This window comes from Ovis aries, chromosome 4 (genome assembly GCF_016772045.2).
Source record: "Ovis aries strain OAR_USU_Benz2616 breed Rambouillet chromosome 4, ARS-UI_Ramb_v3.0, whole genome shotgun sequence".
Taxonomy (NCBI): Eukaryota; Metazoa; Chordata; class Mammalia; order Artiodactyla; family Bovidae; genus Ovis; species Ovis aries.
Genome location: NC_056057.1, coordinates 105,368,885 through 105,384,018, shown reverse-complemented (window position 1 = coordinate 105,384,018; position 15,134 = coordinate 105,368,885). Strand labels below are relative to the sequence as shown.

Sequence of the window (15,134 nt, the reverse complement as noted above, 5' to 3'; positions counted from 1 at the left end):
CCCCATGGACTGTAGTCTGCCAGGCTCCTCTATCCGTGGAATTTTCCAGGCAAGAATGCTGGAGTGGGTTGCCATTTCTTCCTCCAGGGGATCTTCCTGACCCAGGGATCAAACCTGCAGCTCCTGAGATTCCTGCATTGCAGGTGGATTCATTACTTCTTGAGCCATCTGGGAACCCCCATGATAATGTATGTTTATTACCAAAACATTGGAAATGTATATATTTTTTGAAAATATAGAAAAGTGAACAGAAAAAAAATTATTTAGTTTCTTCACTGATGACAGCTACTGTTAATCCTTTGTTATATTTCCTTCCAGTCATATTCTTACATGTGAGATTTTAAATAGGAATTGATTTCTTTTCCCCCCACCACCCCCTTTAAAAACATGTTTTATTCATATTGTATGCAAACTTTTGGATCTTGTTCCTTTTGGCTAACATCACAACATGAACATTTTTTCCATTTAGTAATAGTCTTTTTTTTCTTTAGCTTCTTAATTTTCTTTTTAAAAATAACAGCTTTATTGAGATATAATTCACATATAGTTCAATTTACCCATTTAAAGTGTACACTTTAATGGTTTTTAGTATGTTCATAGAGTTATGCAACCATTATCACAATCAATTTTAGAATATTTTCATCAGTCCAGAAAGAAACTCCAAAGTCGTTAGCAGTCACTCCCCTTTTTTCTCACCCACCCACTTTGGGCCTAGGCAACCACTAATCTACTTTGTATAGAATTATTGTAGTCTTAAGCACAATTTGATTTGCTTCATAATATTTTTCATTGCATATATAATAGTTCATCATTACGTTGCTTGACACTTGAGTTATTTGTAGTTTTCAGTATTTTAAATAAGACAGTCATGAACATTTCTGTGTACATTTTTCCATATACAGGATTATTCTTTAGGTAGACTCCCAAAGTACAGAAATGTAGAATCACAGAACCATGAAAAGAGAAGCCCTCAAAAAACCCTTCAGTCTCCCTCCCAGCTCACTCAGAAAGTATTTACTAAATTCAGCATGGTGTAAAACGATAAAGCAATTGCTGATCTCAGAGAGCTTAACAGCACCCAGAATAATGAGCTAGAGTCTAACTCGCATCTGGTTTAGATAATGTAATATGAGGCCATGGAGATACTGTCTAAGGAGCACCAGACTTGGGCTCAAAACATAGACTCATTCCTGGTTCTGTCGCTTAAGAGCTGTTGTATGAACTTAAACAAATGACAGCTTCCCTCAGCTTGATTTCCTCCTCAGAAAAATGGTAGGAGCATTGACCTTGATTTCTGTAGAGGTTAGAAATAAGAGGTGGCTTCTGACCTAGCCAAACACAGAAGGAAAAACAAGTTTAATTGTTTGGGAGCTGAAAGAAGTTAGAACCTGACTATTCCCAGTTTGGTGACCTGTAATACCTAAAAGCAAAAAGAAGTGTACTTTTTTGTTTGGGAACGCATGTAAGAATTAAAGATTTTAAAATTAAAAAAATGAAAAACTAAAAAAAATTAAATTAAAAAAATAATAAACATTATTGAGATAGTTTTCAAAAAAAAAACTACATACCTGAATCCATATTTTAAACCATATTTTGGCAGTATTAACATATTTTATAACCCTCATAATTCCTACTGTTATGGTTTATGGCAAACTCACACTAACGTTTTCTAGACAGGTGACATGAGTAGTAATGAAGCCTTGATTCGGGAGGGCTGACGCTACTAAAATCTTATACGCACAGTAGTTTAGTGTTCATAGGCAAAATGGCCACATAATTGTACTTTTTTGCTTTTTATCCCCCACAAAATGGTGAAGCCAAAGACAACATATGGAAGTATTTCCACATTGTGAGTGAGTGAGGGGAAATGCATGATTTGCAAATATTGTCAAGTGAAAAATGTGTTTCCATCCTACTAAGGTGGCCAAATACATCTCCCTATGTAAGAATGTTCTGCAGATGTGAAAAACTCCTTCCCGGGTTTACTAAAAATGAGAACAGTAAACATCTTTTGCTATCTCTGGTCTCAAGAGCATCACAAAGTGTGGTCTAGTCTACAGGCTCAAGCCCATAAATTCCCATTGGTTTCATTTGTCGCAAAACGGACAGGTGTGGGTCAAGAAAATACTGATCGAGTTGTTCAAAATAAACATTATTGTCAGTAACTGGGTATTCATACCCATAGAAAGTCTTAAATTACTCAGATCTTGCTCTTGGTCTTGAGGCCACCCCTTAGAGTGAAAACAAGCTTTGTTGTTGACGCCTGCCTATATAGGGAGGATCTATGAAAGAGCATCTTGGAGCATTTACACCTGGGCTCGAGGGACAGGAGCAACTTGCTGTATGCTGATAATGCCTCCATCAGATTTCAGAGATGCTCTGAAAAACAAGGGCAAACAGACACAGTGGAGTAAAAGGCTGCCTTACAAAGGAGAGGGCAAAGGAGAGTAGATCTGTTGCTGACTGACAGTGCCAGTGACTGGAAAATAAACTCCAAGGTTCAACTCTAAGCCTGTGAAATCCCCGGGAAACTTACAAATGCAGATTCCTAGGCCCTGTTCTAGCAGTCTGATTCACTCAGTCTGGGTGGGGCCAGGACTCCTCACTTTTAGCAGCTGTCTCTGCTGATTAAGAAAATAATAGCCTCATGGAGATATAATTCACATACCATAAAATTCACCCCTTTGAAATACACAGTTGTGTTTTTAGCATATTAACTATTGCAAGCATCACTATCTAATTTTAGAACATTTTCATCACTCTCCTCCCCCTGAAAATCCATACCTATTAGCAGTCATTACCCACTCCCCCCTCATACAGCCCCCGGCAACACTAATCTACTTTCCATCTCGATGGATTTGTCTGTTCTGCACACTTCACGTAGATGCAGTCATACAACGTTTCTTTTGTGGCTGGCTTTTTCCCACTTAGTATGCTTTTAAGGTTCATCCATGTTGTAGCATGTAATAGTCCTTCTTTTTTTAATGGCTGAGTAATACTCCATTGGAGGAGGAAATGGCAACCCACTTCAGTATTTTTGCCTGGAAAGTCCCATGGAGCCTAGTGGGCTATGGTCCATAGGGTCACAAAGAGTCAGACAGGACTGAAGCAACTGAGCAATACTCCATTGTATGGCTCGACCACATTTTGTTTATCCAGTCATCTGTTAAGTATAAGAAGTTATGGTATATGTGTTCGCTCATTCAACAAACATTCCTTGAATACCCTTACTTGATTTGGGGGAATCTTTGGGGCTCAAAGCAGAACTCCTAGAAACAGGAAGCCTTTGGTTCATAGGAAAGCCATTACTTGGCTTTACCTGGTGTGTGTGCTGAGGACCTGGTGTCTGGTCGTGGTGTGAGGCACGGTTTAAGCATTTGGTCCAAGAATGCAGACTGTGATTTTCCCAAATAAAGGTCCCTGGGTGTGGTTTTGAGGCAGCATGTAGGCTTTGGTTTCGGTTATTCCTCATCTATTTCAGAATCCCCCATCTTCTTCCAAATGTGAAAAAAAAAATTTGCTTTTTTTTGTGTAAAAATACTCCCCCCAAAAGCTGTCATGTAAAGAACCAGAGCAGCCTGTTTTAATTTTTAAAATTATTTTTGTTTGTTTGAAGATAATGAAAATGCAGCATCAAGAGGCTCAGGAATGAGCTTCACTAAGCAGTTAGATGCAGCAAGAGTTGTATTATGTGATTGTGTGTGTGTGTTTTCCCTTCTCAACATATTTTCTGAAAGCAGACACCTTCTGGGTATGTTGGCTAATAAGAAAAATGCTCAGGGAGTTCCCTGGTGGCCCAGTGGTTAGGATTCTGGGCTTTCTGCTGTGGCCTGGGATCAATCTCTGGTCAGGGAATTGAGATCCCACAAACTGCTTGGTTAAAAAAAAAAAAAAAACACTCAGTTGAGAAAATAACTATTTTTGTTCTGCTATAATTGTTATAGTTTCTTCTCAGTTCTCTTGCCTGCTCTTTATAAGCTGATAAAACTAAGTTATTAGGATCATTAAAGCTGAAGAGCTTGTTTTATTTGCAACAGAAATAAAAACCACTGAAAATTTAGTTTTATTAGCATGATAGCATTTATGATATAAACTGTATTTTTCACTCAGTATCTCAAGTCCATTTTATGAATCAAGTTATATATATATATATATATATGTTTACCTATACTTTGGAACCGACATGCTAGCCTTACAACACTGAAGGCCTGGGAACATTGCAGTTATATGTATTTTATTCCTCACTTCACCTCCTCCGCTGCCCACATTTATTTTTTTCCTTTGAATATCCCTATACTGAATTTTCAGTTGAGATATAATTCACATAAAGTTCACCATTTAAAAGTACACAATTTAGGGACTTCTCTGGCGGTGCAGTGATTAGGACTCCGCACTTCCACTAGTGTGGGGGAAGGTTTGATCCCTGATTAGGGAACTAAGGTCTTACATGCTGCCTGGCGTAGCCAAAAAATTTAGAAGGTAAAAGTGCACAGTTTAGTGATTTGTGATGTATTCATAGTGTTCTGCAGCTATCATTACTGTCTCTTTGCAGATCACTTCCATCAGCCCCCGAAGAAACCTTTGCCTGTTAGCAATCATCCCAATTCCCCCTTCCCTGCATGGATTTACCTATTCTGGTCTTTTCATATAAATGAAGTCATGCAATATTCCTTTTTTATCTGGCTTTTTTCACTTAGTGTGTTTTCAGGATTCAGCCATGCTGTAGCATGTAGCATGTAATGACCCTTTATTCCTTTTAACACTGAACTGAATAACGTACTGTGTGGCTAGACCACATTCTGTTTGTTGATCCATTCATCGGTTAATTGACATTTCCAGATTTCAATTTTTGTTTAAATCACTGTTTTTATAAGATTTGGGGAGGGGACTTCCCTGGTGGTCCAGGGGCTAAGAGTCTGAGCTCCCACTTCAAGGGGTCTGGATTTGATCCCTGGTCAGGGAACTAGATCTCTCATGCCACGACTAAAGACCAACGATCCTGCACAACTAACACCCGGTGCAGCCAAAGAAATTAAATCTTTCCTCCCTTCGCCCCTACCCCATCTCCCTGTGACTTAAACATGTCCAGATTTTTTTTTTTATAGCAGTCACTGAACCAGTACTATCCAAACTTCTTTTCTTAAGTGACTTTGATAGCAAAATTTCTGTTGGCCATATATTACTATCATCTCCCTGTTCCCAACATCAAAACCCCACCAGAGCTAAAAGGAAGAAGGTTATTACTGTTGGGTGATATCAACAATCAGTAGCAACCTATTTAATTTTAAAATATCACAAATGGATAATTAATTAATGCCCAGAACAAAATACGAGCAGTGCTTCGTTGGAAGAGGCCAGGCCTCGGACCACGAGCAGCGGTCTTCCTGGGCTCCTGGTACCGAAGAGGGTGCTGGCTCCAGCAGGTGGATTTCCCACCTGCCTTTGCTGCTCCTTCAGTGGCAGTGAACCAGGGAGAGCGGCAGGTGCAGGCCGGGCTCTAAAGGAGTTACCATCTGCCAGCTGGGGACTCCTCGCTTCTTTTCACACAGGGCTGCTCCTCTCCTTACTCAGGCACCCTCGGGTTCTCCTGTAAGAACTGCTCTCAGGGAAAGATGTGATAAGTCAACTGCCTCCTTCCTGTTTGTGGAAAAACACTTTATATCTCTTTGAAAATCTTGATCCTTTTGGGGGGAAATACTTGTTTTTAAATTAACTATCTCACAGTTAGTACTCCAAACCCCCTTCAAAAAAGTGTTTTCAGAGATCAGGCTGAAATTTTAAGCCTTAGTGGGTAAACTTAAAGGGGTTACAAAATAATATCTACTTTTTGATCTACTAACGTCAGTCTGGAGCAGTTAAAATTTTCTGTGGTCTTTTGAGAAATGGCAACCCACTCCAGTACTCTTGCCTGGAAAATCCCATGGACGGAGGAGCCTGGTAGGCTACAGTCCATAGAGTCGCAGAGTCGGACATGACTGAGCGACTTCACGTCACAGAAACATCTCACTATAATCTCTCTTTTTCTCTTGAAAAAGTAAAGGTAATTCAGAGAAGTAATTAGGAGTAACAGGCTGAGACATTTGAAGGGAGTCCCTGACAGATTAAAAGCTTAGAAGACTCTCCCACCACCTTTTAACTTCACCTGAGCCCGCCAATCAACTTGACATTGAGCCCAAAGAGAAACAGGAGTCAAGAACAGATTTAACAGTATTCCCTTTAACAAGGAGAGAAACAGGATTCAGTTATGGACTAGATTGATAAATATAATTAGCTGTAGATGTTGGCATTTTAAAAAATATCTTCAATTTGTAAAACAATTTAAAAACTTCTGGAAATGTTCGTATGTACAAAACACATGAACCTTCATGTGCCCGTCACCTAGCTTTAAAATTTTGTGTGACATTTTATTCTAATTAAGTTTATTGGTACTAATTAAGCTCATCTAGTGAATGGGAAGTTCTATATTTTTGTGGCAGTTGAATGAGAAAATGTATTACTAGTCATGCATTCATAATAGCTCCTGCAAACCAGCCTGTTTAGATCACAAGGCCAAATTACCTAGCAAGAAATAAAAGAAACTTTGGATTGTGTAAAAATCACCCGAGGCCTTTGATTTGCCATATTTATGGGTTTGTTGTTTGTTTGTTTTGGCTGTGCTGGGAGGCTTATGGGATCTTACTAATAGTTCCTCCAACCGGGGATCAAACTCGGGCCTCAGCACTGAAAGCTCCAAGTCCTAACCACTGGACCACCAGGGAATTCCTTGATTTACCATATTTAAATACAGGTTCCAGGCCGGCCCCAGACACTTGGTTTTGGTACATTGGATTGGTGCCCAGGAATCTACATGTCTGACAAGTTTCCCAGTTTGACTAGATCAGATCCTCAGTGGACCACACTTTGGAAAACAGTACCATCTTGCAATCCCAGACCTATAAAGTGATAGAGAAGTTTGTCTTGGTAATGTAAGTTGCAGAGTACTCCCATCTAGCAAATTAGGCTAGGCTTGTCACCTAATTAATGACCTTGAAACATCAGAAACAAAAGGCACGTGTCAAAGTTTTACTCAAGCAGTGTTTTCCATTCTCCTATGAATTCAGAAATGTTGGTGAGCTGATTGCTGACTGTGCTCCGGGGTCCATGCCCCGCTCAGTTCCAGCCCCTTAAGCCCACTTGAACTTGCTTCTCAGACGAGGGTATCAGCTGTGCCTCTAGAGACTGTGGTTTTCAGACTGGAAGTTATTATTGCCTGATGGGAATCAAGTTCACTTAAGTCCCGTGTTTTTTAAGTGTGTCTCTGGATCTTTAACCTCAAAGTTCACCCATGGTTCTCTGTGCATTAGACACAGAGGGCTTTGTGCTTTTTGAAAAAGCTGTGGCTTCCTGGGAACTTCAGAAAAACTGTTCCCTTTGGGGAGAAGGGGAATTGTAGGGCTGATGGTGACCTGGCACAGTCCTGGTGCTCTCTCCCTGCGGGCAGATGCCACGCCTTACTCATCTGTGAATCCCCACGGCTTCCGACACAGGGCCTGGCACCTATTTCTAGTGCCACTTAGAGGGTGCCAGCCTGAAAGAAGAGGGTGGGCGGCAAGAGTTGTTAGCTCACGGGAAGAAGGCTCTGTCGCTGGGGGCTTGGTCTGTGTGGAGGCGGAGTGCCGACACGCAGAGGGCGGTCGGGAGTGGCTGTTACCCTGAGTCCAATGTGGCCTCTGCCAGGATCAGGACAGAAGAGCAGTGTCTGTCTGCCCAGCAGAGTGGAGAGGCTCCAGAAGCTTCACAGAGTGTCATGAGGGGGCAATGAGTTCCTTTCTGTCCCCCAAAGGCCTCTCAGGACTCTCCTTTACAACAGGAGGGGAGCCCTGGGGCCCGGCTTCTTTTAAGAACCGAGCTTGCTTTCAGCACTGAGGGATCCCAAAAATGCACAGTGCCACTCTCTGGGAAAGGGGGCAGCTGGGTTCCCTGCGGATCCAGGCCCCAGCTCCGTCCTCCTCCCCAAATACGTGGTTTCTCTTGCTGTTTTCTCGGCTCACCATTTCCTAACCTCCCTCTTTTTAATTTGTTGCCCATGTGCATTCTTCTTTTTCTCTTTCTCCCTCTAGACTTCCTCTCCTCATTCCTAAGAGTTATATGCATGTCTTAAAGCCTGCCCCTTTGGTTTCTTGGGGGAAGGGGATGCCTAGTCTGGGCCTTGGGGAGCCATGCTGTCACCTGGCAGGTAAACCATCCTGGGAGAGGGGATAGGAGTCTTGGAAATGTGAGAAGGAGCTGGGATCAGGATTCCTGGGAGGTTGAGTTAGGGCTTCCCTGATAGCTCAGTTGGTAAAGAATCCTCCTACAATGCAGGAGACCCTGGGTCGGGAAGATCCCCTGGAGAAGGGCTAGGCTACCCACTCCAGTATTCTTGGGCTTCCCTTGTGGCTCAGCTGGTAAACAATGCGCCATACTGCAGGAGACCTGGGTCCGATCCCTGGGTTGGGAAGATCCCCTGGAGGAGAGAAAGCCTACCCACTCCAGTATTCTGGAGAATACCATGGACTGTATAGTCCATGAGGTTGCAAAGAGTTGGACACAACTGAGCAACTTTCACTTTCAGTGGAGTGAAATCTCCAGAGTCTGAGTATTCTCCAAACCTCTAGTCAAGGAGTCACCCTCTCTCCATCAAGTGGGGCCCCAGTCCCTCGTGGTCATGCTCTACAGAATTGCAGGGCAGATCCTGTTGGCATTTGCCGACGGGTCTCATCTTCCTAGCCACGTCCACCCAAGCCATGCTCATTTGTCCAGAGTTCTGTAGGGACTTGCTATTGAAGTAGTACATTTAATCAGTTACTTCAGTTCATTTGGATGTCAGACCCTGAAGTTTTATAAAACTGCTGCTTCTCAAAAAAACCCTGCTGCTTCTCCACAGAGACGGCTCCTTTGGTACCCATGTGGTCCTTAGCATGTTGCAGGTTCAAGATGTTCTGTGGGAAGCCTGGCTCTGCTAGGACCATCTCCTGGTTTTCATAGACCAGACAGATGACCTAGTGGCTGAGCATTTCCCGCTCCTGTATTCTGAGCCTCTGAAAGAGTGTCTCCACGCAGGGCTCTAAAGCCAAAGACAGTATAGGTTTATACCCAGCGTCAGGGCAGCGGAAGAATAGAATAGCTCTGTGTAGGCATTGCCACTTGAGCAGGTGGTTTATTTCTTGTTTCAAATTAAGTAACAACTCTTCTCTTCTTTGGGGTCTGACTGAAGCGACTTAGCAGCAGCAGCAGCAGCACATCACTGGTTCTTACAGAGCCTTGAAAGAGTGGCAAGTTGTGCTGGTATTTGTTTTACTTTCTTAGGTTACACGTTTTCTAAAAATTTTTGGTTTCTTTTATCTAAAAGACACACACACATGCTTGCACATATGGGAAGCGTTGGCATGGGGGCTGAATCTGGGTGGACCTCAGATTCTGTGCCTCTGACCCCACCCCTCTCTGCATCGGGAATTCTATACGGTGCAACCCTGTCACCCCCTACTCCAGGGTGGAAGCCGCCAGGGATAGTTTGGGGTGTGGGCCCTGGATTGGCTGCCATGCTCACTGAGTGTGCCCCCCTGTTCCCCCAGGCAACTCGAAGCTCCTCTTGGTGTTGACATGATGACTATGCAGGCCAGCCAAGGGCAGCCACAGCTGGACTGAAAACCTGGGCTACGAATTGGCTGACAAGTAAGAACTTTTCTCCCCCATGACTGCAGAAGTTGGCCCAGATTCTCAGTCTCCTTCCTTTTTCCACTGCCTTTCCCTCCTCACGAACCCCACCTCCCTGAACTAAGGAAGCTTTCTGATCTAAGTCATTGTGATGAGCCCCCTCCCCTGTAAACCATCTCCATGCCCTGTGCTCAGGCAACAGCATAGGACCACAGTGGTCGAGGAAGGTCTGGCTGATGCCTAGGGTCCACTTTGGGCCTTATCCCCATGTATGCCTTCCAGTCCAGGGTTTATTTTTCTTTTTTAAAAACTTCATTTTCTTTATTTATTTTTAGCTTTTTATTTTGTATTGGGGTATAACCAGTGAATAATGTTGTGATAATTTCAGGTGAACAGCAAAGGGACTCAGCCATACATATACATGTATCCATTCTCCTCCAAACTCCCCCCACCCATCCAGGCTGCCACATAACACTGAGCAGAGTTCCCTGTGCTTGCACAGTAGGTCTTTGTTGGTTATCTGTTTTGTTCAGGTGTTTTAATTATTGTTGAGCCCTAAAGCTTTGCAGCTGCACCTGTCCACATAGCCTTTTTACCCATCTTATATTAGCAGGGTTGTTTTCTCCCCAGATGGAGCCCTTTCCTCCGGTACCGTGTCTCACATTCTGCAGGGGACTTGGCAGTCACTGAGCTGTTCACAGATCACTGAGCTGTTCACAACTGTGCACCCCAGTCCAGAGCCCCTTTAAGGGTCACAGAATCCTGGAAACATGAACCAGAGAAGTTCTTGGGTCCAGCAAACATGTGCAGAAGGCACTCTGCCCTGGTTTCATCATCCTTCCCGTTGCTGCTTGAGCTTTATAATTCCAGGGTAGTTTTCTAACAGACTAGCCTTTTCTCGTCTTCAGTTTTTAGATGGACCCTCAGTGATTGTAAAGTCACTCCAGATGTTTGGGATCTTAGACAATAACTATAACTATTACAATAACACTAGTTACCATTTATTGCTATCAAGACTTACAATGTATGCTGTACTGTGGGTACTTTACATATATTAATGCATCCTTTCACTCATTTAACTCATTGACTACCTGCTATGTATTGAGCATAGCGAACAAAATAAATTTGGCCTCTGCACCAATAAAATTTCAGTATTCTCATTGTAGGGTGAAAAAAATGAAACCAAGGTCCAAACCCAGGTCCCTTTAACTCCAAAGTCCTATATTCATCTACTGTCAATATTATTTAATAGTACATATGATGTTAATGATTATATATTATATCATCAGTTCTCACCAAGCGTGAACTAACTTGAATTGTGTTTTTATGTGTCCTATCTCTTCATCTTGCCTCTAGACAGTAAGAGCAAGAAGTTAAATTTCTGGCTTTGGAATTCTCAGTAGAATAACTAACTGATTCTAACTCTGATTCTGACTAAAATTTGAATTCATGCTAATGTCCTCAGTGGTGACAGAGCTGTTAAAAAAAGTGTTTCTTTTTTGTAAGCACTCTGTTATGAATGGTAATTGATTATTGAAATAAGGAAATCTGCTTTGATAGCCATATTTAACATATGAAAATTTGTTTCCAATTTCACAAGTTTCTGATTTATGCTAAGCAACCAAGAACAACAACATAATTTACATGTTAATATCTCAAGCCAGGAAGAAGTCTTTATATAAACAACCATTAGTCTCTGGACTAGAAAGCTAGATAGTAACAGGATGCGTGAAATTGCTAGTTACTCATCCCTCATGTGAACCTTAGCTGGAGTTTCCAAGAGCCTGTGTATTTTGAAAACATGCGCCATGAAGCCGGTCCGTGCACGCTTGCTCTTCTTGGCACATTTAAGGTCACTGTGCTCAGTCATGACCTTTGCTGGTGGAAGAAATGCTTTGCATTTCAAAACACCGATACTCTCACGCTCATTGTTGTTGTTCAGTCACTAAATCATGACTGACTTTTTGCAGTGCCGTAGACTGCAACACACCAGGTTTCTCTGTCCTTCACTATCTCCCAGAGCTTGCTCAAACTCATGCTCATTGAGTCGGTGATGCCATCCAGCCATCTCATCCTCTGTCGCCCGCTTTTCCTCCTGCCTTCAATCGTTCCTAGCATCAGGGTCTTTTCCAATGAGTTGGCTCTTCACATCAGATGGCCAAAGTATTGGAGCTTCTGTTTTTCTTTCTAAATAATTTTTAACATCTTCACGGCACTAACTGATCTTCTAAAATCACATTTGGAGGCCTATATCCCCATACATTTGTGTTGAGTGAGACCTTTTTGCAGTGATGGAAATTGTTTTCTATTCCATCCAGTATAGTAACTGTTAAACACACGTGGCTACTGAGTTCTTGACATGTGGCTGCTGCAACTGAGGAACCAAAGCTTTGATTTAACTTGATTTTAGTTTAAATAGCCACATGTGGCTAGTGACTGCCATACCGGACAATGCAGTTCTAGGCCATGCAGGAAATCTGAATCTGTTCATTTACTCGCTTATTCATGCAACAAGTATTATTGACCACCTACTCTGCCGGGTGTTGTTAGGGGTGCTAGGGTTGAAGCAATAGACAAAATGATCCCTGTCCTCCCAGAGAAACCAGTCTAGTGGGGTTCACATTCTAGAGGAGGTTCCAGTCAAATGCAGCCAGTCATTGTGGCTTTACCGACTCAAATCAGGACAGTTTATCAAGCCCAGAATTAGGGAAAACTTCATGACTTATGACATTTGTTTTAATTTTTAAATAATCATTCCAAAGGATTGTCTGTTGGTATAATCTTCTATCTCATGAAACCTCTATTTTCATTGGGAAAAAGCTAACAATAATGATAACTGCCATTGTACACTCACACCATTCTAGATGCTTAATATGAGCTAGCTTACTAAGTGTTTATAGCCACTTGGTAGGTATGTTTATTGTTATTCCCATTTCACAGGTGAGGAAACTGAGGTTTAGAGAAGTTAAACAGTTCAGCCAAGGTCACACAACTGGTCAGTGGTTGAATTAGGATTTACACCCACATCTATTGAATGCCACAGTCCAATAGCTCCTTTCATTCCGTTTTGCTGTCCCCCCAGGAGAAAAGCATAAAGTGATTTTTTCAATGGTGGTTTCAATGTTTGTGGCTTGCAACTAGTATCTAACATTTATATCTGAAAGTGAAAGTGAAAGTCACTCAGTCATATCTGACTCTCTTTGACCCCATGGACTGACTATACAGACCATGGAATCCTTGAAGCCAGAATACTGGAGTGGGTAGCCTTTCCCTTCTCTAGGGGATCTTCCCAACCCAGGGATCGAACCCAGGTCTCCCGCCCTGCAGGTGGATTCTTTACCAGCTGAGCCACAAGGGAAGCCCAACAATTTATATGTAAGTGTTAGCAAATTGCTGTGATGTGTCAAGAACAATAACCAAGAATGCCTCACTCTGTGTTTTTCTTATTTAGGGTCAAAGTGGACGGTCCAAAGACTGGCGAAGACCCTCAAAGGCAGCCATTTAGTTCCTCCATCCCTTTCCTAGATCAGGATCCAGCCTTCCGAAGAAGCCCCCTAGAGAGCCTCCATAACCTGATGCTGGAGCCAAGAGTGGACTGTTCTCAACAGAACATGTTCAGCTCAGATATGATCATCAGTGACTCAGCTTCGGATCTCAGTGCTAAAGGAACCAGCAGGGCCGGCAAGAGGCAGCTGGTCAGTGTTCAGGACCCGTGCCCTCCCGCCCAAGGCAGGGCCCGGCACACGTCCCTCAGCATAAAGGACAAGATATCAGAATGGGAAGGGAAAAGGGAATTGCCCACGCCTGCCCCTGGCAGGAAGGCAGATGGCCAGGAGGGTTACCTGATGTCCTGTGTGACGGAGAGGAGAAGCAGTGATGGTTCGAGGGCTCGGGTCACCGAGGCTCAGAATGGAACGAGGCTGGACATGGAAAGTAGAGAGGATGAGCGGAATAAAGTGAAGGTCAGAGCACAGGATGCTGAGCAGAGGCCGGACCTGAGCCAGTCAGCCCGGGAGTCGGCTCCCAGCTTGGGCAGAGGCCGGGAGCCCAGGCTTGGCAAACAGCGCTTTCAGAACGATAGCCTGTCTGTGCTGAAGCAGGTCAAGAAACTCGAGCAGGCTCTGAAGGATGGGTCTGCCGGGTTGGATCCCCAGTTACCAGGCACGTGTTATTCCCCACACTGCCCGCCGGACAAGGCCGAGGAGGCGCCCACCCTTCCTGAGCACCGCGGGGGTGGGGGCGGCTCAGAGTTCAGAGCCCACCGCTTGGACCTGGAAACCAGGGAGCCTGCCCTTGAGGCTGCCGAGGAAAGGAAAGGCTTGTGCAGGAGGCCCTGTGACCAGAGCCTGGAGAGTGTGTACAGAGGCTTGGAGGACCCCCCCACAAAACCCTTTATCAACCCCTTGCCCAAACCCCGGAGAACTTTCAAACACGATGGAGAAGGGGACAAGGATGGGAACCCAGGCACGAGCTTCCGGAAAGACAGAAGGAACCTGCCTCCTCTGCCCTCTCTACCTCCCCCGCCCCTGCCCTCCTCTCCCCCACCCCCCTCGGTGAACAGAAGGCTGTGGAGCGGGAGACCGAAAGCCAGTGCTGACCACAGGTAGGTGACCCGTGACTTTATGCCCCACGGCAACTGTCTGTTCTCAGCCTGTTTACTAAATCGTCGGATCTCGTAGTTAGTCAAGACCATCTGTAGCAACATGGTTCACTGATTAAACCTGAAGACGTGGTAACTGATGTAGAAGTGTCTTGTGCTTGTTCCTCGTCCTGAAAAAGAGAGTATTCGCTTCGAAAGATCACCCCGTAGATGTGCCTGAGTGCTTGTAATTCAGACAGTAACCAGGGGTTAAATGCAAACGAGTGTTAACGCTGGCAGTCTACTAACTGATGCTTATTCTGTCTCTACCACCCCCACCTTGCACGTGGAGCTCCAAGTCTCTCCTCCCTCTTGCTTTCGTGGTTTTTCTTGGTTTGGACTCTAGAAACACACTGCCTGGCCTATCCTGGCCCTCTCACGGTCTGTCTAACTTGGAACAAGTTACTTAACATCTCGAGGCCTCAATTTTCTCATTTATATGTGTAGATGCTCACATGGTAAATATTTGGTAATATTAAAATACCTTTAGATAATAAAACCTGTGAATGCTTAAAGGTAAAATCTGTGCTTTGGAGACAATTTTTTTCCGTTCTGAAACCTGATCTCTAGTCTGTTTCTGTAATGTGCTAATTGGTTTGATACCTTCTAATCTGGAAACCCTTTACTGAGGAAAAACTCCTCCAGATAGCTGTCTGTCCCTGCTGTTACCACTGCTTCCCACCTGGGTTTAGCCTGACTCCCTGCAGTAGGGCTTTTGCTACTAATCCTAGAACTTCTGTTGGCCAAGTCCACCTACGACCTCCGTCTTTGCTAAATCCAATTTGTCAGTTCTCTGTGCTTTTCTTGATTGACGTCACTT

General features: G+C 43.7%; 1 protein-coding gene across 10 annotated transcripts in view; it reads left to right on the top strand.

Moving 5' to 3' along the window:
- Positions 1-15,134, top strand: part of DENND2A (DENN domain containing 2A) — a 98,572-nt gene that overhangs the window by 20,332 nt on the left and 63,106 nt on the right. For 7 of the 10 annotated variants that reach the window (XM_027968876.2, XM_027968874.2, XM_060415152.1 and 4 more), the window contains 2 exons: positions 9,594-9,693; positions 13,127-14,278. In XM_027968876.2, coding sequence (XP_027824677.1) covers positions 13,251-14,278 — 1,028 coding nt within the window. In that variant the 5' untranslated portion in view covers positions 9,594-9,693; positions 13,127-13,250. The remainder of the gene's footprint in view (positions 1-9,593; positions 9,694-13,126; positions 14,279-15,134) is intronic. The other 3 variants (XM_015095408.3, XM_060415154.1, XM_060415151.1) reach the window with 1 other exon arrangement.